Genomic DNA, 24,697 nt, shown 5'->3' on the forward strand with positions numbered 1-24,697 from the left:
TTAAAAGGGTGCCCGATAGGGGGTCTTCAACAGCTGTTGTATACTTTTGCTTTTCTTGCTCCTTCTCTCCAGCAGCCCCCAGTGTTGTGGTTTCACACCACATTAGTGTTCAGGGGGGAAAATTTGATCTTCAGCATTTTACAGCGAAAAGGAGAGGGCTGGTAACACACATCCCAGCCCAGCGTCAATCTGAAGTCAGCCTGCAGAAACCCTACCAAAAATGGTATTGGGGAATGAATATACAAAGAACTTTTATTTGTGTCTGGCTGCCTGGCTGTATAACACAACAGTCAACAGTTTGTAATTGATCCAGAGCTTCCCTTGCATAGCACTGATTCATAACTTATGGTATGTGTGAATGAAAGAGCTGTACTACTTTCTACCTTGGTGTTGGTCAATGTAACACCATAAAAGCCAGCTTAATCAAAGGATACGCAGCCCCAGTTAGCAGAAAAGGATTTTTTTAAACCCTTACTGTTTGTTTAGATGCTTTACTGTGTATCCTATTTCTCTTACCTCATTGGTGGGATATATGAATTTTATGTGCTGACTAGTCGATTTGAGAATGGAAAAGTAAAACTGTTACATGGCACATCTCTCTCTCTTGAGTATTGGTAAGAAGTTAAAAAGTGAAGATTGGTGCTGGGCAGTCAGTTGCCATGTTCTCTGTATTTTGCAGCCAAAGAAAGCTGGAGGGAACCAGCTTTACCCCTACAAATCTACAACAAAGCAAAAAGGATTTTTAAGTTGGGCAAGGTAGCACATGCCTGGGATCCCACTTGGGAAGCTGAGACAGGAGGATCATGGGCTCAAGGCCGGTCTCAGCAACTCAGCATTAGTGAGACCTGTTTTGAACTGTAAAAATGAGCCAAGCACGGTGGTGCACGTTTGTAAACCCAAACTGAGACAGAGGATTGCAGGTTCACAACCAGCTTCAGGTACTTAGTGAGGCCCTCTGCACCTCAGTGAGACTCTGTTTCAAAATCAAAAATAAAAAAATAGGGCTGAGGGTGTAGCTCAGAGGTAGAATGCCCCTGAGTTCAATCCCCAGTACCTAAAAAAACTAAAAAATAAAATTAAAAGATTAGGCTGGTAATATAGCTCAGAGGTAGACTGTCCTTAGATTCAATTCCCAGTTAACCCCCCCTTCAAAAAAAGAAAAAAAAAAGAATATGCCACATCATCTGCAGTCTTGCTCCTCAGCCTGTTGAGTTTGTAATGTAAATATCAAGCATTTTTATTCAAGAATTCCCCTGTAATTTAGTGTTAGTCAATGGGCCAGAGGAGGAAGCACTGTGAAGGCCATAGACTTCAACTACCGAAACCACTGTTCTGATCTATGGATATTCTGCATGGTTGTAAATTATTCCTTCTTCAGCCACCAATCTTTTTTTTTTTTCTTTCCTGTAGGCTGGATGAAAAATTCACCGTCAAGGTTGCTGATTTTGGTCTTGCCAGAGATATGTATGATAAAGAATACTATAGTGTACACAACAAAACAGGTGCGAAACTGCCCGTGAAGTGGATGGCTTTGGAAAGTCTGCAGACTCAGAAGTTTACCACCAAATCAGATGTGGTAATGTACTGATCTTCCGTGACTTCCTTCTCTTCTCCTACCCAACTTTCTTTGTGGTTTTATGGCAATTTGATTTTTTAAGAAAAAAAAAGAACACTAATTTCATTTATCTTCATGTATAAAATTAGACTTGGTTATCTGACAGGTATTCAATAGTGTATTTTCATAAATTCTCGTGTTTATTCAAAAACATCGCCGGGCGTGGTGGCGCACGCTTGTAATCCCCGCGCTTGGGAGGCAGAGACAGGAGGATTGCGCAGGTTCGAAGCCAGCCGCGCGCGCTGGCTTAGGAGACCCTGTTTCCAAATGAAAAATGTAAAAATAGGTCTGGGAGTGTAGCCCGGAGGTAGAAGGGCTTCCAGGAAACCAAAAAAAAAAAAAAAAACATCTGTCTACTGGAATTCCATGGGGGTCCTTGGGAAGCCCAGAGTTGAACCAGGCATAAACTTTGTCCTCCAGGAGCTTTGGCTCACCAGGGAAGAAGAGACATGAACATTAATGACTTAAATACAAAGTAGTCTGGGATTAGCACTACCTTCTGTCCAAAGGCAGGAAGGATTCCATCTGGAGACATCTGGAAGCTGGATGGTCTAGCTATGAAGGCATGATCCTTGCTCCTGGATAAAAAAAAGGAACCCCCTTTTATCTATAAGGCTCCTCTCAGACAATAAACTTCAGAAGCCATGCACCTGAAGATGGGGAGACAGCCGGGCAGCCAGCTGTGCTGCCTCACCTCATACCTTGTGGGGGAAATGCCTGAAATGAGCCTTGGAGGATAGCAAGTTTGGGATTGGGCAACCGAAAGAAAATACCAGTCCAGGAGAGGTGAAAGGTCAAGAAAGCGTGAGCATCTTTAAAATTCTAAGGGCATAGGACTTGGTTGTTGATTTTTGCAAGAATGAAAGGCACAAAGGAAAAATGATAAGAATAAATGGAGAAACACAGATTCATGCTAAGTCACAGAGGTTCTTCAAAGCCAATTAGAGTCTGAAATTTATTTTTTGTCCATATGGAAATATAAACATGAGATAAGATCAGATTATAATCCTTCGTTCTGTAAAATGACTTGAAAGGCAGGGAAGCAGGAAAACCAAGTGAGAGAGAGAGAGATAACTTGACATAATATAGAAACTGAGACTGGAAAGTGGGAGGAGAGGCATGACCGACGCAGAATCCACAGTATCGGGCAGTAATTGCTGGAGTCGCCGATGGGCAGAGCTAAAGGCGGGTGCAGTGACAAACACGTGAAGCATAGGAGCAAAAGCTGGAGTAAGGGGTCGAGGGGAGCTGAGCCTTGAGTACATCAATTTTGACTTGGGAGTAGGGTCATCAGGCACTTGGAAATGAGGGTTGGTCGGCAACTTGGAAAGAAAAAAAAAAAGAGTCCTATTAGTCAGCTTGGACTGGCATAACAAAAAAAACATGGTCTGGGCAGCTTAAATAGCAGAAATGTATTTCTAACAGTGCCGGAGGTTAGGAGTCCAAGGCCAGAGTGCCAGCAAGAGTGGGTGCTGGTGAGGGCCCTCTTCCTGGCTTACAGATGGCCACCTTCTCGCTCCACCTAAAAGGTGAGGGCAGAGTCTCCATCCAGTGTTTCTTCTTATAAAGGTACTTATCCTTTCATGAGAACTCCAACTTCAGGCTCTCACCTAAACCTAATCACCTCTTAAAGGCCCCATCACATAGTGGAGGATAAACCTGGGGATATGCTTTTGAGAGTTCCAAAGCAATTATTCTAAGGAATCTACATATATGAAATAAAGGAAAAGAGCAGAGAGGCTGAAGACTCTAGAGAAGAGAAAGTTTAAAGGGGCAGAGGGGGGAAGCGGGCATAGTGGCTCAAGCTTGTAATCCCAGCTTTCAGGAGGCTGAGACAGGAGGATCATGGTTCGCGGCCAGCCTCAGCTACTTAGTGAGGCCCTTTGCAACTCAGTGAGACCCTGTTGCAAAGTAAAGGAAAAAATAAAAACAGAGCTGGGGGTGTAGCTCAGAGGTAACATGTCCCTGGATTCCATCCCCAGTACCGCAAAAAAAGGGGAGTGGTGGTCAGAGGACCCTCCCCCCTGCTCACTGCTCCAGCCGGGTCTTAGAAGCTGTAAGGTCTACTATAGATTCCCAGTGAGTGTTTTGAAGGTCAGCGACACTCCCCACCCCCACCCCCCAGACAGGGGCATAGGACTGTTCAGAAGGGGAGGGTTGTAGCCTCAGATGCAATTGGGGGGTATTGACTAAAGATAAAGGGGTAGACAGGTGTGGAGGTGCATGCCTATAATCCCAGTACTCAGGAGGCTGAAACAGGATGATTATAGGTTTGAGGCCAACCTCAGCAACTTAGTGAGACCCTAACTCAAAATTAAAGTTTTTTATTATTTTATTTTATTATTATTATTATTATTATTATTATTATTATTATTATTATTATTTATTTTGGTGGTACTGGGGTTCCTGGAAGCCCTTCTACCTCCGGGCTACACTTCCACACCTATTTTATACTTTTTTATATTTGGAAACAGGGTCTCTTAAGCCAGTGCGGCTGGCTTCGAACCTGCACGATCCTTCTGTCTCCGCCTCCCAAGCATAGGGATTACAAGCGTGCGCCACCACGCCCGGCAAAATTAAAGTTTTTTTTTAAAGGGCTGGCAGTGTAACCCAGAGGTAGAATGCCTCTGAGTTCAACACCTAGTACTAAAAAAGGAAGGGGTTGGTTGAGGCACCCAGGAGGGTGCTGAGGTTTTTTTTTTGTTTTGTTTTGTCTTGTTTTTGGTTTTTTACTTCAAAGAAGGCAAAGAGGCAGTGCTCATGGGAATCTATGGAGTGTGCTGAGGAGCCTGGGTGTGAAGTGAATTTACTTACCCTGTTTGCATGTAGTAAGTCAAGACGACTGTAATGTCTGGAGGTAGAGAAACAAACCCATGGGCAGAAAATAGTGTTCATAGAGCATATGAACTTCAAAAGAGAAAGGGTTGGCAGCTATTGAGAGGTGACCTGGCACCGGGATCTGAGTGCGGTACTGGGAAGTGAGAAGTTACCTGGCTCCCCTCCCTGTGAGTCAGCGAGCAGAGGCGTGGCCTCCGTTTGTAGGTCAAAGAAATTGTGGACTAAAAGTGAAAACCAAGCTTCAGTTCCCGTAAGGAGGTGGAGGAAGTGTTAGTAAGTGGAGGTGAGTAACTGGCAGTTCTTTTTTAATAAGTGTGCCCTAGGTTACAGTGGAGGAATGAGACTGCCTGGTGTGTAAGAGTGGTAAGACCATGTGCCAGCCGCCCGTGGTGGAGCCCAATGCCTGGGACTTTGATCATGAAAGAGATAAAGGGAGTGAGCACTGCAGAGGGAGGTTGGAGACACGTTAGTCACAGGGGCAGGTGAAGGCTGAAGCCAGAAAGAATTAACTCACCCTCAAAGATCATACTGTCGCTGGGCACGGAGGGACACACCTGTTATCCCAGCTACTCGGGAGGCTGAGGCAGAAGGAGGGCAAGTTTGAGGCCAGCCTGGGCAACTCAGCAAGATGTATTAAAGAAAAAAATTCTTTTTAATTTAAAAAGGGCTAGGAGTAGGGACAGTGGTGCGTGCCTTAATCCCCATATGTGAGGGGCCGAGACAGGAGGATTGCAGGTTCAAGGCCAGAATAGAGTAATTTAGTGAGACTCTTTCAAAATAAAAGGTAAGGAGGCTGGGGATATAGCTCAGTGTAAAGTAGCCTTGAATTCAGTCCCCAGAACCATAAATAAATAAAAGAATGTACCATTCATTCAGAAGTCATGCTCAGTCCACCATTAAAAACGGGAGCCAACTCTTACAACTCCATAAAAAGACAAAATAACCCCAGGTTTTTAAATGCGCAAAAGATTTTACCTAAGAGATGTATGAATAGCTAGCTAATAGTCATGTGAAATGAAAACACATGCCCACATGAAGACTTACAAGGAGATAATCACAGGGGCACTATTTATAAGAGCCAAAACCCAGGGACGCTCTTAGCTATGCCATGGATGATGGCCGTTCATCCCTGTAAATGGTCTACTTACACATGCTACAACACGGACAGACCGCACAGACGTGCCCGGGGAAAGGAGGAGACTCAAAAGGTTACATGTTGAACGATTCCATTCCTGTGAAATGTCTAGTAAGAGGTAGAGCTGTAGAGACAGAACACCCATCACTGGTTGTCTGGAACAAGGATGCGGGGGAGCTGACAACTACTGAGAATGAGGGAACTTTCTGGAATGTTGAAAGTGATCTAAACTGGTTTGCAGCGATAGCTGTAAACGGCCTAAATTCACTAAACATCGTTGACTATATACTTACAATTTGTAAAATTTATGATCTACAAATTATTCATCAGCAAAGCTGCTTTAAGAAAAAAGGAATCTAATGAAATTTGCCTTATTCAAGGCATCAGTTGGGATTCTGAGCTTTTTAACAGACCCACAAACACAGAGCGTGGAAGCCAGTGCTTCTCACATAGCAAGAGGCAGTCTCTTAAATTGCCTGTTTTTTTTTTTTAAATTGGGTTATTTTGTCTTCTTTTTATTGAGTTATAAGAGCCGGCTCCGGCTCTTAATGGCAGACTGGGAGTCAAGCCTGAAATACTTGAATGGAAATTTCTCTTCTGTAGATGGGACAGTGCTGTCCTCTCCCCCTCCATCTCCCTCTCCCTCTCTCTGAAAGACGCTCTACTGTGTGACACACAGGAAGGCTGAGGCTGGGTAATCCATGCGCGATGCTGTGTTGGCAAGTGGTTACTGATGGCAGGGATAAGTTTGCACAGAGTTTCACTCCAAAGACACTCGGTCTTTTGAATGTTGACATGGAACATTTTCAACATATTTAATAAGCTGTGTGTACGTTGAGACCTACAAGCAAAACCTTGCATGCTTGTACAGGTTCTCTTCTCAGCAAATGCCCAGATGGAGTTTGGCGAAACGTAATACTCTGTAACTCCATTCAAACAAAACTGGAGTGTCACTGCTCTTAAAATTACTCACAGCCAGCCTTGTGCAGCGTTTCACACGCAGCACAGTTTCGTTCATTAGAGTCTGTATTGACTTCTCAGTTGTTCGGTCCAGTTGGCTTTTTCCGCCCTCGTCCCGCTTCATCTTGCGGAAGCACTTAACACTGCTGACCATCTCTTCCTTCTCAAAATTTCCCCCTCTGGTTTCTGGACACTGCACCATCTGCTCTTCCTCTATTTCTCAGTTGTTTCCTTTATCCTTGACTACTTCTCTTCCTTCTCTTATCCCCTTGAGGTAGCTGTCCCTCGGGAGTTTTGTCTTCAAGGGTCAAACTCCCTTAACAATTGCAACCTTTCCTGTCACCTTTGACCTTTGACCTTCACTGTCTGGAGGTCATCATTCATCGGTATCACCAATTTGCCAAGATCAAATTCTTACTCACCAACCTGGCAACTCTTCACTCTCTGGTATCTATTAATGGCATCACCATTGTGCAAGTTATCTACTCTTTTTCGTTTATTGGTGCATTATAGTCTCACATCATAATGTGGATCATGTTGACAATGGCATATATTCACACGGTACTTTAGTTTTTCAAGTATTGACAAATATGTACAGTTGTGTCACCACCACAGCCAGGACATAGAACATTTCCATCATCCACATAATTTCCTTGTGCCCTTTTGTAGTGGACTTCTGCCTTATTCCTGGGGCCTAGAAATCACTGATTCATTTTCTGACCCTAGAGTTTTGTTTGCTTTCTGGAGTGTCACATGAATGGAATCATACATTCAGTAGCCTTTTGCATCTGTTGCATTTTATTTAGCACAATGGATATGATAATTCTTTATCGGTAGAATCAGTGTATCAGTTTCATCTTTTGATTGGATTAAGAATACATAAAATTTAACATCTTGTCTTTTTTTTTTTTTTTTTTTTTTTTTTTTGGTACCAGCAACATTCTACCTGTGATCTATACCCTTAGCCCTTTTGATTTTTTTTTTTTTTCTAAATGGTCTCACTAAGTTGCTGAGGCCGGCCTCAAACCTGTGATACTCCTGCCTCCGCCTTCCAAGTACTGGTATTATTAGCATGTATCACCATACTCATCTTATTCTTCTTTTAAATGCACAGTACAGTAGTGTTAACTATGTGTACCTTGCCTGGCGTGGTGATGCATGCCTCTCATCCCAGTTCTTTGGAGGCTGAGCCAGGAGAATGAAAGTTTCCAGGTCAGATTCAACAATTCAGTGTGACTCTCAGCAACATAGCAAGATTCTGTTTCAAAATAAAAATTTTTAAAGGGCTTGGAGTATGTTTCAAAAACATTTTTTAAAGGGCTGGGCATAGTTGTGAGGTAGAATTTCCCTGTGTTCCACCCCCAGTACCAAAAACAAACTTTATGCCCCTTGTTATGCAACACATCTCTAAAACTTTTTCCTCTTACAAAACTAAAACTTAATATCCACTGAACAATGAGTCTTCTTCCCCCTTCCTCCAGACCCTGGCAATCACCAATCCACGTTCTACCTCTACCACCTCATCTAAGTGGAGTTATTCAATGTTTGTCTCTTTGTGACTGTCTTATTTCACTCATGATGTTCTTAACATTTATCCACATTGTGACACATGACAAGATTTTTTAAGGCTGAATAATATTCTAGTGTATATGTAAACCCCATTTTCTTTTTCCATTCACCTATTGATGGATTTTTTAATTTATCCACCTTTTGACAATTGTGAACTGTGCTTCAATGAACATGGATTTACAAATTCTCTTTGAGATCCTGTTTGCAATTTTTTGTATATATAACCAGAAGTGGGATTGCTGGATCAGGTAATAGTTCCATTTTCAGGTTTTTGAAGAATTTTTATACTGCCTTCCACAGGAGAGTAGTTCATTCCTTTTTATTTCTGAGTAATACTCCATTGGACAGATATACCACATTTGATGTACCCATTTATCAGTTCAAGGATATTTGAGTTTTGTTTATTTGTTTTTACGCAGTTAATTCCACATAAGTATAATCGCTAAGACATTTGGTTAAAAGATTCTTATGAACATATTTTTTTTTCTTTCTTTTGGATAAATGCTTATGAGTACGATCACTGGGTTATAAGATAAATTTTATTAAATTTTATGAGAAACTGCCCAGTGTAGCTGTATCATCATATTTATATATCAGCGATTTATGAGCTCCAATTATTCCACATCCCCACCAGCAAGTGCTTTGTCAGTTTTTTCCCTTTTAGCCATTCTTATCAGTTGTGGTGGTATCTCAACTTTCTCTTTAATCTGTGTACCTCCAGTGACTAATGATATTGGGCATCTTTCTCTGCACTTCCTTGCCTTTTTATCGCCTTTTGTAAAGTGTCCGCTCAGACTTTATGCCGTTTTTAAGTTTTAGAATTTATTCTTATTTTTCTTGTATTTTTTAAATATTCCAGATAGGGTTTTGTATTACTGGACATATGCATTTGTAAATATGTTTTTCTAACCCTGGACAGTGCTTTTCTGGAAGCTGCCTCCCACTGACTTTTTCCATGTCAGGAGTCCTCCAGCTCTTCCCTGATATCCAATTATTGCCCAAGTCCTCTAATTCTTCAGGAATATCCCCAACTCATCCCCCTTTTTAAATGAATTTGTCTCAAAACCTCCATCTAGCCTAGGCTGTCTGTCAGGAAGCCTTGATCACAGAAATGATCAGCTTCTCAGAATGTTGGTGTCCTCATTCTTCAAACATCCGCAAAACGAGTCCCATTATAGGGCTGTAACCAATTGCAATCCATTATGAGGATTAAATAAGATAATGGTTTGTAAAGGGTTTGATGCCTGTGCGTGCTTTACCGTAAGACAAATACTCTTTTCCACCACCATCGTTTAGGAGCAAAACCCCCAGGCTCCTGTGTGGCCAGTGCGCCCCGATCTTCCTCACCTGTTCCTAGAGACCTCCTGCCTGGCCTCTGTAACCCAGGCCCACTGCTCCTCTTTGTCTTAGGCCTGGTGTTTACAGATGCCATCTCCAGAAACCCAACTCAGCCATGTCTCACTAATTTCAGTTGAGCCCACTTTCAACATTAAAAAAAAAAAAAAAACCTCCACTGCAATCAGGCATGGTGGTGCACGCCTATAACCCCAGTACTTGGGAGACTGAGACAGAAGGATCACAGGTTCAAGGACAGTCTCTGCAATTTAGCAAGACCCTCAACACCTTAGCAAAACCCAGTTTCAAAATAAAAAATAAAATAAAAAGTAAAAAGTGCTGGGGGTGGAGCTTGGAGGTAGAATGCCCCTTGGTTCAATCTCCAGCACCAAAAAAATAAATAATAGCTTCCACCACAGAGTCCCACTTCAACCTTGTCCATACCTGGTCTCCCCCCCCCCACGGTGCACACAGTATGACCTTCAGTACTTGTGGCCCAATAAAAACACGTGCTTCATGCTCAGGGCTCATTACTTCCATCTGGGACACTTCTGCTCTCAGGTACCTGCAAAACACATTCTCCCTGTTCCTCAGGACCCGCCTTCCTGACACTCTCCTGAGGTCTCTCTCAGTACCCCACTATTAGCTGTTTGACTTTTCACAACATTTCTCTTTTATATTATTGCTCTATAATGCAGTTATTGTCTTATTGTTTTGCTATCTACACACTGCTCAATCCTGTTTAATCAGCCTTGGGAATTATCCAGCAACTTGGACATTAACCTACTTGTAACATGATTAAAGGTCAATAGATAACTTAAGTTGATTTAAATGTTAATGCAAATCCTGGAAGTTGACAGTCAGCACAGTAAAGTTGTCAGAGTGACTCATAAGAGTTGCAAGCTATAAAAACCTTCGATTCTGACAGGCTGAGCTAAAGGGCCGAGGCGTCCAGCTCCCCCCTCGGAAGGGCTGTGTGTTCTCTACTTGGATTGAGGCATTTCAGGGCTTCCATGGGCTCTTGCCTTGGGCAAAGAGAAGCAGCCTTTGGTGGAGATTATCAGCAGCTACCGTTATCTACCTCATTTCTTTCCGTCAGAGCATTCAAAGACATGCATTATTCTCCTGGCCAGTACTAAGCTCTGTTTGCTTCTCACCTGTACCTTCTCCTCCTCCGTGGTTCTGTCCTGGATTCTCTTTCCCTTCCAAGCTTCTCTCTTTTCAGAGCCTTACATTCTCCCTGGTCTGCTTCTCTGGCTGGAAGCTCTACCTAGCAAGGACTGGCATCCTGGGTCCTCTGCACACCGTGACCTGCTCACGGTACCTCCTTTCCTATGCCAGTCTCATCCTGGCCCCCTCCAGGGGGAGATAATGTGTATGACCTGATCTATTCTGAGTAGAGTGCTTCAGATCAAGAAATTGCATATTGAGTGAAGTTCAGGAGACCCAGTAAGACCCAAGGATCGAAAATACTTCGATATTTATCACAGGGTGGTTCAGATTTATTGGAGAACTTAGGAAGCCACTTAACCTGTGTCTCTGGAATCTTCCTACAGAGCACCAATATGACTGTTTTATACTATTTGCAGTTTTATTGAAATTAGTTTTTAATAGAGAGCCTTGTGGCCTGAAACTTTCTCTTATCTGAATTTTTTTTTTTTTTTTTTTTTTTTGGTGGTACTGGGGTTCCTGGAAGCCCTTCTATCTCCGGGCTACGCTCCCAGACCTATTTTTACATTTTTTATTTGGAAACAGGGTCTCCTAAGCCAGCGCACGCGGCTAGCTTTGAACCTGCGCGATCCTCCTGTCTCTGCCTCCCAAGCGCGGGGATTACAAGCGTGCGCCACCACGCCCGGCTGAATTTTTTTTTTTTTTTTTTTGACAGTACTGGGGTTGGAACCCAGGGGCATTCTACCTCTGAGCTATGCTCCAACCCTACTTTTTATTCTTTATTTTGAAACAGGGTCTCACTAAGTTACAAAGGGCTTCACCAAGTAGCTGAGGCTGTCCAAGAACCCAGATCCTACTGTCTCAGCCTCCTGAATCCTGGGATTACAAGCATGCAGCACCACGCCCGGCATTATATCTGAACTTTAACATAGATTTAAATTTATACTGCTTTAGGTCTTTCATCTTAACATTTTTAGATATGGTTACATTTCATAATGAAAGACTTTATATGTTCATTTGGAAATCCCACAAATGTAACTTCTGGAAGACTTTATCTTCCTCTTTTACTAATAATCTAAATTTCTAGCAAAGCTATTGAAAGAAAGAAACACGTTTCCCACAAATTTAACTTCTGGAAGGCTTTATCTTCCTCTTTTACTAATAATCTAAAATTGCAGGAAAGCTATTTGAAAGAGAGAGGGATAGAAACATGTCGGTACTTTGACCCTGTAAGAGAGAACTTGGAAAATGTACTTTACGGACTATTGATGGAATTTTAATCATCATGTGGTGTTCAGAGATTCCTTTTAAAAACTGCGTTTGCTAAACCTTGCCCATTTAAATAGGTCATGAGAGGCTGGATGTGGGGGTGCACTTTTGTAATCCCAGTACTTGGGAGGCTGAGACAGAAGGATCCCAGGTTCAGGACCAGCCTCAGCAACTTAGTGAGACTCGCAGCAACCTAGCAAGACCTGGCTGGAAAACAAAAAATAGTTCTGGGGGTAAACCTCAGAGGTAGTCTGCCCCTGTGTTCAACCCTCAACACCATAAATAAACAAACCATGAGATGTATGCCTTTAAGGAAATTATTGCTCCGAGGTAGCAATAGTATTGAATGTGTTAGCAAAGTTCTGCTACCAAGACCAATTGATTTCCTTTCCTGTGTGTGTAGTCCCACTTCACTAACCTGGATTCTCCTTTTTCTTGTTTTACCAGTGGTCCTTTGGCGTGCTCCTCTGGGAACTGATGACCCGGGGAGCCCCACCTTATCCTGACGTGAACACCTTTGATATCACTGTTTACCTGTTACAGGGCAGGAGGCTCTTACAACCCGAGTACTGCCCAGACCCCTTGTAAGTAGGACTCCAACAGGAGCTTCCACAGTACACATGCACATTTGTTGCTTGCACAGGAATACTTGCCTTTGAGTGGTCGCTCACAGCATCTCTTTCTGACACAGGTATGAAGTGATGCTAAAATGTTGGCATCCCAAAGCCGAATTGCGCCCGACCTTCTCCGAGCTGGTCTCCAGGATATCGGCAATCTTTTCCACGTTCATTGGAGAACACTACGTCCACGTGAACGCCACATACGTGAATGTGAAATGTGTCGCTCCGTATCCTTCCTTGTTGTCATCACAAGAGGATGTTGACAGGGAGGTGGGCACATGATGGATGGGAGCCTAGTGGACCCCTTCTGGAAACATCTCAGCACGAGTCCAAGCAAGGTCCAAGCTTCCTCCAGCAGTTCTCACTGACCTTTTAAAGGCCATCAGACACTTTCTGCCTTTGCCAAAATCTCACCAGTATAGGACTTTGTATGGGCACTTACATAGCTGGATTCTAAGGGCTTTCTCCTCGGACAAAGCATCAGAACCAGAAGGTGGGTCACAAGGCCGGGTGACCAGTGGCAACCCTGCAGCTATAACTACACTCCTGTCGCCTTGGAGTGCAAAACCTGAATTCTGGGTTGAAACTTCTAAAAATCAGAGTCCCACCTGGTTTCACATGAGAAACAGATGCAATGAGTTTTGAGGACTTCTTAATCACGGCAAATTCAGAAAAGTTGGTTTATACCTGGGACAGAGGTGGCAGCCCCAGGCCTAGGCCACTCATTTAGAATTCCAGTGTTTCAAAGAAATTTTGTGTGTTGTATGGTCACAAACAGTTTTGATTACTGATGTTGTCATTTGCCCATGAGGCAAACATTCCCTTATAAATTTTATATACTTTTTTGTATATCTTTTGGTTAAAGGAATGTCTATAGACCGTGCAGTTAAAAGTTTCATAATTAGCATGAATTAACAGGGATATTTACATTTTGTACATAGACAGCATTAAGAACATTTTTCATGAAATAGTTTATTCACATCAGATATTCAGTTGTCACTTAAAATCAGCTATTTAAAAATAATACTGTTCTGGTCTCATGAATGTGGACATTTTGGACATTTTATTTGTATTTTTTAAGTGCCAACTCTGAAAATAAATAAGCAATTTGTGAGGATAAATATTTTTAAAGGTAACTCAGCATGTTTTTAGCACCAAATACTGACTAAAAGGTTTATTAGTTGCAATTATGGCTTGTCTGTAGAACAAAGACAAGGTCAACTGACTGGACATGTTAACCTCTTTCTCAGGTGGCAGCTTCCCACCTCACAGATCATGGAAGAAAAAATTCTTGGAGAATCTCATTTTGCATTAGAACATGTTTTGTGTTAAGCAAAACATATTTTACAAACAAACTGAAAGTGGCAATTGAAAATTCTGGGTGTTTTGCCTGGATGAATAGTTACTCTAGGCAGGAACTCTGGGACCTTTTGTTCCGTGGAGTTGTGTGCTTACTACTGTACAGTGCATGCGCTATAGGTTATTCTAACTGGTTTTGTTGATGTAAACATGGAAAGTATTATATTTTTATAGAAATGTTTATTTTTAATGATATAAGGAAAATTTTGTTAGACCACAAAAATACCACACTGTGAACATTTCAGACAAGGTATGTCAGACTTGGATTCCTAACAGCATGATTTCCAATGGCTGTAAAGAGTGATAAGGAAACTTACTGATTGCCAGTCCACCCCACCCTCATTACATCACCCAGACTCAGGACTCAACGCCAAGGGTCAACAGAGCAAGCTGGACCAGCATGCGTTACAGTAAAACCCAACAGTTGGACTTGTCTGTTGTGGCAGGAAAATGACCACAACCGAAAGCCCTTTGACAACGGTGGGACTCAGCAGAAGACACAAGGAATTGTACTGCAGAGAGATCTCAGTTCCACTGTTACTACTTAATAAATGTGAAGAGGAATATTAACTCACAGAGGGTTATAAATGGTGAATGCCAAAAGCAACTGCTCTGCAGAAACTCTATCAATGAGCTCAAGAGAAAGAATTCATCGAGAATAAAAAGAGCTAGGGGAAAACAATCCATCAACAGGATGGACCGACCGCATAGCCTGTACATACATGCTTGAGAAAGCTGCAATGTGAAAATCCTGTTCTCTATTTATGAACCTGTGCTTAGGTTAATGTGTCTGGACATATTGTGGGAGTAAGTGATTCTGCTAAGAATTAGATACTTGTCACTGCCTATACCTGCAGTTGAGCTGAATGGTACTTTGTATGTTAATAGCTGTTGTTCTGATAAGTCATCCAGTTAAAATAAAGTGATGTAACATCTTGTGTACTGAGAGTGGGGTTATTGCTAGTCATGCTTGCTCACCTACTCCATTTACATAATGATGGAGGAAGCCCAAGATTGATTTCACCTGGCTCCATCGAGCACATCCATAAATGAGAGCCTTAGTCAAGTTAATGCACGGGCAGCAGCTAAACAATTTACATCCTTGAATCTTTGGAAGTGTCTTCATTTCTCAGGGTGGTTTTCTCTGAGTTGCAACATTACCTTCTTGTCTCTGACAGTCTTTCAAATGCCAAAGGTTCTGGTTTCTGTTTTAGCTTTGAGCTCTCCCCAGCAGGATGTATCCATGGACCAGACAATATGGCAATCAACAGTAAGCCCATGGTTGGTGCAGAAATAGATACCCCGGTGAGGCGGTGGAGAGATGCCTTCTTGCCCCCTCGAAACTACACTTTCCATCCACACACATGCCCACCCTTCTGAGCCTTCAGTTGCCAGAGAAACTACCTTCAGGTGATCTCCACGTTGTACTCTTGTAATGGTGAAGGAATCCAAGGGTGATGATTCAGTCATCTCCCAGAACTGTGTAGCACTTTGAGGAAATCTGATTTTAAAAGAAGCAGGTTTAACTGGGTGCAGTGGCACATACCTGATACCCCAGTACTTGGAAGGCTCAGACAGGAGGATCACAGGTTCAAGGTTAGCCTCAACAACTTAGCAAGAGCTTGTTTAAAAATAAAATAAAGCCGGGCGTGGTGGCGCACGCTTGTAATCCCCGCACTTGGGAGGCAGAGACAGGAGGATCGCGCAGGTTCGAAACCATCCGCGCGCGCTGGCTTATGAGACCCTGTTTCCAAATAAAAAAGTATAAAAAATAGGTCTGGGAGTGTAGCCCGGAGGTAGAAGGGCTTCCAGGAACCCCAGTACCACCAAAAAATAAAAAAATAAAAATAAAATAAAATAAAAATGCCCCATTAACGAAAATATGTAAATAAGGACCCAGGTTTAAATAGATGTCTACAAAATACAGTGGAGGCCAATTCTTTACTAGTAGAGGATCCAGTCCCTGTACACAGCCCAACTCCCTTTCAGCCAAGAGGTTCATTTCCACAGGAAGTACAGTCACTTCTGTGTGCTCTATAAAGATAAGAACCTGTCGTCTTTATATCCCTAGTATCTGGCATTTAGCAAATTCTCAAATAATACTGAACTGAAACCAAAGTTTTGTGTCCTCGGTTAACTGCTTTATACTACCTTGGAAAAAGTTATTGCTTCTGTAGCTCCCATGACATTTGGTGAACACTGGCATGGGGCAAGGGGATGGGAAGCTTTGGGAAAAGGGAAATAAAAGGATACCTCTTTGCAAAGATTTTCTGGATGCTTTGAATTTTTAATTACCTTATGGTAATTAATTTTCCATTTCATGATTAAAAACATCAATTACATGTTTATTCTCTACAGGGGAGATTATTTAAAAAAATAAAGGGAAGGGAGATGAAACCTGTAAAAATGAACCAAATGTTCAGGTGCTAACATCGCCACACTGTTAATCTACACGATTTAGCTCAGGAGATAAGAGTATGTCAAAGAAAATGATTAGCGTTTTATTTAATTGAACAAATATTTATCACGCACTTATGTATATCAGACATGATGCTATACTAGGTAATGGGGATATAAAACTAACCCTCTCATTCCAAGGAATTTAATGGAAGAGACAGACAAAATTCCACAATTAGTGAATATTAGAACTATGCATTTCTTAGATCTGTAGAATATGTTAAAGAAGAATAGCAGTTTAAACACACACAAAAAATAGAGGGTCTTGGGCAAACTAAGCTCTCGGCAACATACTGAACCTTTCTAAATCTGATTCCCTGTTTTTGGTCAAATAGGTTAATCCTGCTTGCCTGAGAGCTGAAAATGAGTGTGCAAAGTTACCCGGCATGCCAGTTACTCAAGTACTGCATTATTATTATTATCTTTAGTCTTGGACAGTGAAAACCCATGTAAGGTAGCCTGTGCCTGGTGTGGAAGGTTCCTTACAGGGTTCAAATCTTTCTCCAGCTTGCACTTGCTTTCTACAGGAGAACCAGAGCTGTGTATGTTCCTACCTCCTCCTCCAGCATCAAGTCATGGGATAGTGAGGGTGGCAGATGAGAAGGGGGACAAGACAGCGGCACCTCTCCTTGAGTGCAGGACACCCAAAGGTGCCCCCATCTCTTTTTTCTCTGAACTCCCTTTTATTCCTTTTAACACATTTCCAATTACTGATTTCTTTTCTCTTTTTAGACTTCAGACCTATAATCCACTATAGACGTGGAAAAGAACCATCCATCTAAATTACAGGAATATTGCATGCGGGTGCAATGGGAGGAGGCATGGTCCTTAGTACTGATGTCCAGATGTTGTCATTGTTATTTATTTTGCTCAAATACATGGTCCAGGTCCAGAAAAAATACTTAATTGTTTAGCTATATGCTGCATGTTTGTTTGATAAAGAACACTTCATAAATTCTCTTGCCCATCCAGGTAGCTACACAGACAGGATTTACTCATGTGACACAATTTCAGAACAACAACAAAAAAAAGGTATGCTGATGAGGCTGAGACAGGAGGATTGCAGGTATGAGGCCGACCTCAGCAACTTAGGTCCTCAGAAACAGAGACCCAGTTTCAAATTTAAAAAAATAAAATTAAATTAAACAAAAAGGGCTGGGAGTGTAGGTAGGAAGTAGAATGCCTCTGGGTTCAGTCCCCAGTACCAAAAAAAAAAAAAGAAAAAGAAAAAAGAATGAAAGAAAAGGAAGGTTAGACACACATTGTGCCCCCAAAGAAGAAACACTTGCGCTATTTTTTTCTTTTTATCTTGACTTTTTCTTTAGGACTATTTCAATTCTCTATCAAAAAACTGGAAATAACTTCAGTCATAAACCAGTGAAATATTTCAGTTGGTGAATTGAAGGTAATAAAACAGAGGCTTGCCCAATCTGTCCTTTATTGTAAATTACTCTAAAGGTCTCGATTACGTCAGCCAAAGGTATTGATCACAACCTTGAGAGGTTTATAACTACTATTGACTTATCGTGTGACCCTGGAGAAGAAATCTAGGAAAATTGCAAAAGCATATCTATGGTAATGAAAAGTCCATCATTAAGGGGACTTACTGTCCTGTCCTCCAACTAGTACTGTGTTGACCCAAGGCAAATATACCAGAAACAGAAGCAACTTCTGTCTTTTCCCATTTCTCCATTGAATGTTTGAGCTATTGTGATGAATGTGTTTTTCTTCTTCTTTTATTATTATTATGTTTTATTCTTGGAATTGAAGCCGGGGCATTCTACTTCTGAGCTACACCCTCAAACCCATTTTATTTTTATTTTGAAACAGGGTCTTGCTAAATTATGGAAGCTAGCCTCAAATCTGTGATCCTCCTGTCTCGTTCTCCCAAGTACTGGGATTACAGGCATGCACACACCATGCCGGGGTGTGTTTTTCTTCTTATCAATAAAAAGCGTAGTTTATTTAAAAGCTGGTATGAATTATTAACCCATGTAAAATTATTATATAAACATCTAATAGCTCCTAATCTATTATTATTGTTAATATTAATATTATTCTTAGAGTTCCCATATGGATCAATTTAGAATTGGTTTCGAATATTATTCTGAAAAATTGGACCCTCCTTAGTCAAGTAATCTGAAAACCAGGTAGCATTACAGATGGACATCTGAGATGAAAAGAGTGGTCACAGTTTAAATGCACAAACAGAAGTTTCTAATTTAGATAAATTATTAACTCAACAGTATTTTGAAGCACTGGACCCGGATTTCAATGATAATTCATTTCCATCCCTTTCTTGAAAAGAAGCCCTTTGTCTTTATAGATTTATTTGGTCACCGTCACAAGAGTACATTCTTTTCACCACGTGAGTTCCAGGCTGGCAGAAACAGCCCCTAATCCTCTGACCTCTCAGCTGGAACGACAAAAATGCATAAAATCTTACCCGGCCAAAAGAGCTCAACTTTAAAAATCTTTGGCATCCAAACTCATCAGTACTGCTCCCCCCCCACACACACACACACACAAGCCATTTGCGTTCCTCCTTTATGGTCCACGGGCTTAGCAACATCAATTTCTATTTGTATTGGGCAGCCTGGAATTTTTCAGCCCCTCTATTTCATCTATCTTTCATGGTTGTTTGTAATTTTCACAGTGTTTTTACGAGTCCTCTTCCCTCTGCCTCCCATCGTAGGAGAGTGGGGAGGTGGCACTGGACTCTTGGCCACTTTGTTCCTGTGACATCTGCTCTTTCCATTACAGACAGGCAGGGGCTTTCCTTCTGCAGAGCTGTGACTAACCAGCCGCCGTATTCATCAGTGGCAACAATTCTTGTCAACAAGAAATGCCAAATTCAGAGCCTTTGTGAAATCCCGCACCCAGAGACCATACTGCAGTCATGTGATCCTCAGAGACAATTTCAGGAGCCCCCCTGAAGAGAAACCCAATTGTCCTAGGGTGATACGATGGCAAAGCTGTTTCTAATTCGCTGTTTCCCTCTGGGGAATTGAACTGAAATTTTGAATTAGCATTAGTGGTAGCCACAGGGTTTGTGGGAACACCTGGGTGAAAAAGCAGCAAATCACCCTCATGGAGATACTTTAGAAAACTGGTCTCACGAAAAAAATACTGAGTGTTAAAATCACAAAGATTTTTTTCTGAAAATGAACTCAATTGATAAAAGATAATAATGATAACAAGAATGATTTTATCCCAGGACATATCACAGGAATTAATGACTATCTGGAAGCTAATAGGTTAAGGTAATGCTCTCCAGGATTACTCTTGCTTCATGAAATGCTGTTAGTTTAGTAAACAAATGCTTAAAATGGCAGAAAGTACAAAATCTTTCTGGCTGATTCCCATAGACAAAAAAAACAATGCAAAAATGTGCCGTGTGCATCTCTTACTAATTTTTTTAAATTTATTTGTGATTCAGAATATATATTCTTTATAGTCATTTTTTCATATATCTGTCTCATTTTATTCTGAAGATGTGTTTACTTTTGAATTATTTAATTGACAGGGAATTAACCTGTTAATAAAAATACAATTTCCTGTAGTGCAAGCATATCAAATTTCCTAAGATTACGTTTGCCTTTAATCATCTTATCCTAAATGCTCTGATCTGAAGAAGATGTGGATATTCCATGTGGGTATTAGAATATTGCTTCCAAATTATACTTGGCTTAGAAGTCATTTCTCAACATCTTTTGCCAAGATTACTTGAAGAGCTGACCTCTTGGTTCTTCCGTCCTCATATCGCCTGACTTACAACCTAAAAACAGCTGCCAAAATGACCTAGTTGGTTACATCAGTTACCTACTTGAAAACTTATACCCATTCCTAGATGTCCCCTGCAGCAATCCATTATGATGTTTTAGTTTTTTTTAAGACTATAAAATCTATCCTCCTGGAAAAAAATAATGTTTAAACTAGGCAAAAGCTATAAAGTAGACAGGGAATATCCTCTGACCACTCCCTCTCCCCTTCCTCCTCATTAAGCAATGTAATGCTCTCTTGCAGATTATTCCAGAAACGCTTCACCTCAGGACAGGTATAAACTAGACACATCAGTACATCCTGTATAAGCCTCTATCTTGTTGACTAAACTCTTCAGTACTTAGCCAGAGATCCCCACATGAGGAGACTGTCTTTCCATCTCTGTGACTTTCAACTCCCACTCAAAATATAGCCCCCCCCCTTGCTGGGTGTGGTTGTGCCCACCTGTGATCCCAGTACTTGGGAGGCGGAGAAAGGAGGATCACAGGTTCAAAATCAGTCTTAGCAACTTAGACTCTCAGCAACCTAGACTTAGACTCTGTTTCAAAACAAAAGTGAAAAATGGGCTGGTGCTGTAGTTTGGAGATAAGAATGCTTCTGAGTCCAATATCCAGCACCACACACACACACACACACACACACACACACACACACACCCCTTCTGAAAATATGAGCTGTATAAAGTAAACAGGGCTAGACTAAGTTCTTGGAAACAACTGTGCCCCCAACCCTGTGGTTTATAATTTGGTGTCCCTTCAAACCAATATTTCTTAAATTATTTGCTGAAGTTTTTTTAAGCGGAGAGAAGATTGAAATGATTGTCTCTTAGTAAAAATAAAATTAAAAAAAAACAGATTTACTTATTTCCACTTGCAAAGGCAGAATAAGCATACTAAAAAAAAAAAAATTAGCAAAGCATTATACCTTTCTAAAATTCTCTTTCTCTTTTATGATAGAAGTTTCCAGACCGGAAACTATAAAGGGATTTAAATGTAGATAATAAATATAAATCGTCCATTCCTTGTAAATAGCATTCTGTGAGGGATTCTTCCAGAATTCAGCCGACAGATGACTTTTCACTGACTGGAACCGTGCTCACGTACGTGTGGCGAACACACACCACACACCACAGAGAGGGCTTGTTTACTGTAGCGAGTTACTTTCCCTCACCCCAACTGTCCTTTTGGCAGGAGCACACCTAACCTAATTTTGTTGGTTACATAAGGAGCCACATGTGGAAACCTGGACGTCTGATATCACAGTACTGACTGAATCCTATGGTAAGCCAGTGCTAGATGACCTGCCCGGCAGGCCCATCCCTCACTCTCATACTGGTTAGAAGTGCTAGAAACTAAAATTTAGGTGGACACATTTTGGAATCAGACATGCTAGGTTTGAATCAGTTCCAACACTTAGCAGTAGTGTGTGATTTTTGGACCAGTCGTTCAGTCCTCCTAAGCCTGGTTTTCTGCATCTCCAAAATGGAAACACTCACAGTGGTTTTTCAGTGAGATCGTGCAAAAATTGAATGGCACGGTACATGCAAGGCTTTCAATAAATAGCAGTCATTATTTCTGAAGAACTTGGTTTTCACTTTTTTTTATTTTTATTCTTTATAACCTGCCTACAAGAAGGTTCAATGTAGATGACCCAGGCATAAAATTATCTCCTAAAGGGCCCAAAGTTTGCCATCCTCCAAAGAAGTCCCTAGTTCAGCCTTTGACTTTACTACCTGTGTGACTTTCTGTGTCACCTGAAATGTGTGTGTGTGTGTGTGTGTGTGTGTGTGTGTGTGTGTGTGTTGTGGTACTGGAGTTGAACTTATGGGCATTCCACTTCTGGGCTATACTCTAAGCCCTATTTTATTTTACTTTTATTTTATTTTATTTATTTATTCATTCATTTATTTATTTTATGGTACTGGGGATGGGATCCAAGAGCATTCTACCTCTGAGATATACTCCAGCCCTATTTTATTATTTATTTTGTTTTATATTTATTTATTTATTTATTTATTTATTTATTTATTTATTTTGAGGGTCTGGGGATGGAACCCAGGGGCATTCGACCTCCGAGCTACACCCCCTGCCCTATTTTTTATTATTTATTTTGAAACCGGGTCTCACTGAATTGCAAAGGGCCTCACTAAGTAGCTGAGGCTGTCTGCGAACCACGATCTTCCAGTCTCAGCCTCCCAAATGCTGGGATTACAAGTGTGCGCCACCACGCCCATTATTTATTTTGAAACAGTGTCTCACTAAATTGCAGAGAACCTCTCTAAGTTGCTGAGGCTACCCATGAACCTGCAATCCTTCTGTCTCAGCCTCCCAAGTACTGAGATTACAAACATGTACCACCTCGCCTGGCTCTACTTTATTTTTTTTATTTTGAAAAAGGGCCCCTCACTATTGCTGAGATTCTCATTAAGTTGCTGAAGCTGTCCTCAAACCTTCTATCCTCTTGTCTCAGCCTCTGAAGTTCTCTAGGATTACAAGTATGTGCCATTATGGCTGGCTTCGCTGAAACTTTTGAAATTTCATTTTCCTAAAAGTAATTATTCTTCACAGTGGTGACTGTAAACATTAAATATTTGACAATACATTATAATTTTTTATAAGCAGAGTCTTACTCTGTTGACCAGAATTGTCTCCAACTTCTGGGCTCAAGTGATCTTCCTGCCTCAGCCTCTCAAGTGCCAGTGTCACCATTCTCCACTATTATGATTATTAGATTCATCAAAGTGATGTTTATACATTAAAAGTCTTCTTATAACCATCAGATTCATGACATTCCCTCTAACCAACCCCAATACTTTATTTCCTCCAACATAATTGCTGGTCACTAAAATCTGTATTGAAAATCAAAAGACTGAAGGCTGGAAAAGATAGAAAAAGAGCCAGAACCAGCCTCGGGCCTCACCCCCAAGCTCTGACAGGCATTGCTAGCTAATGCATAAACAATTCCAAGTCCTCTTTGGAGTTCAATGTTTGGGGGTGAAATCATTGCTCCTTCTCAGAGACAAACACAAATGGATATCTGAAGCGGTGTCCTTTGCTAACAGAAGCCATGTTGAGTTTGAATCTCATCAGCACAAGTGTTTTTCCAACATAATAAATTGCTCTTTGTTCAAATCAGAAAGTGAATTCACTTTATTTTCCAAAATCACTCCTGCCAGGTTTCCTTGATTTAATTTTATCTTTTTTGTCGGCTGACAATGGAAAGCAGAAGAAAATATTCTTGCTAAGGAAATGAAATATTACCAAGAAAAACAGGCATTCTCACAGTGTATGAGGTAGCTTTTTTTTTTTCTTCACATTCAATCATTTTATAAGAAAAAAGGTTACCCTTTGAAACAACAGCATTACGGTGGTGACTATTAGGTCATATCTGCACTGCCCAAAAGAAAATGTCGGAAAGAAAATTAACTAGTTCATAAGGGTCTGGACAACATTATTTTCTAAAGGAAATGGTCCTTCGTACATAGAAAGAATAATAAAATGATAGCAAAGAGAAGTGAGAGTTGAGACAATTGTTGAAATAATTTTAAAAAATGAATATTTACTCATCATATAGTTAATATGCTGCTAATTAAAGTATCTGTGGAATTTAGGTAAAACTGTCTGCAGAGAATACAATGGACCTAATGATTTCTGAAATTCTTTATTTAGCTAAATTGCCTTCATTTAATATCAGAAAAGCACTTTTCCTCCTGGTTGATTGGTAGGAAGCACTTGTAATAAAGGAATAAGGATAGGAAGCAAGCTCGGGCCAGGTTCAGCCTCCTACTCACCATTTGCCTATGGACAGATTTGGTTTTGCATGGATTTAACTTAAAAATATTATTTAGAGCCTTCTACATGATGGGACTGTTCTAAAGAAAGAAAATACAGCAAAGAATATAACAGCCAAGTCTGTTGGCCCCTGGAGGCAATTTTGCCAAAGCAGAGACGTGTTTATTCCAAAGCACTTACTCCAGTCTATCTTTTTTTTTTTTTCCCCAGGTCTAGGGATGGAACCCAGGGGCATTTGACCTCCGAGCTACACCCCCTGCCCTATTTTTTTTTTTAATTCTTTATTTTGAAACCCAGTCTCACTGAGTTGCAGAGGGCCTCGCTAAGTAACTGAGGCTGTCCGCGAACCGCGATCTTCTGGCCTCAGCCTCCTGAATGCTGGGATTACAAGCCTGTGCCACCACGCCTGGCTACTCCAGTCTATCTTGAGAGGTGGATGATGATAGATAGGAGATAGATAGATGATAGATGATAGATAGATATGATAGCTAGATATAGATGATAGATAGATGATAATTGATAGATAAATGATAGATGGATGATGTAAAGTCATTCAAACAGAATGAGACCACCTAGGGATTGAAGTTCTAGGGAGTCAAGGATGCACTCTCAGGAAACTATCTAGAAATCAGGGAGGTGAGATTGAGAGAGTTACTTTATTATAAAACACAAAGTAATTATCTGGAAAGATCAAACCAAGTATTGCATGTTTTGCCACTAACCTGTTAAAGATACTTAACAAATATTAATTTCTTCCCTCTTTTTTAATCCTCTCCTTCATCACCCACTCCTGCTG

The 24,697-nt window shown here is 41.1% G+C and overlaps 1 protein-coding gene across 1 annotated transcript in view; it reads left to right on the forward strand.

Moving 5' to 3' along the window:
* The window catches only part of MET (MET proto-oncogene, receptor tyrosine kinase), a gene marked incomplete at its 3' end in the record, with an annotated part of 90,728 nt that extends 77,935 nt beyond the window's left edge, over positions 1-12,793 (forward strand). The window contains exons 18-20 of the mRNA XM_080701062.1: positions 1,411-1,576; positions 12,339-12,475; positions 12,583-12,793. Coding sequence (XP_080557188.1) covers positions 1,411-1,576; positions 12,339-12,475; positions 12,583-12,793 — 514 coding nt within the window. The remainder of the gene's footprint in view (positions 1-1,410; positions 1,577-12,338; positions 12,476-12,582) is intronic.
* Positions 12,794-24,697: the final 11,904 nt, after the last annotated feature.

The sequence above is a fragment of the Muscardinus avellanarius genome, assembly GCF_963383645.1.
Source record: "Muscardinus avellanarius genome assembly, chromosome: 9".
NCBI lineage: Eukaryota > Metazoa > Chordata > Mammalia > Rodentia > Gliridae > Muscardinus > Muscardinus avellanarius.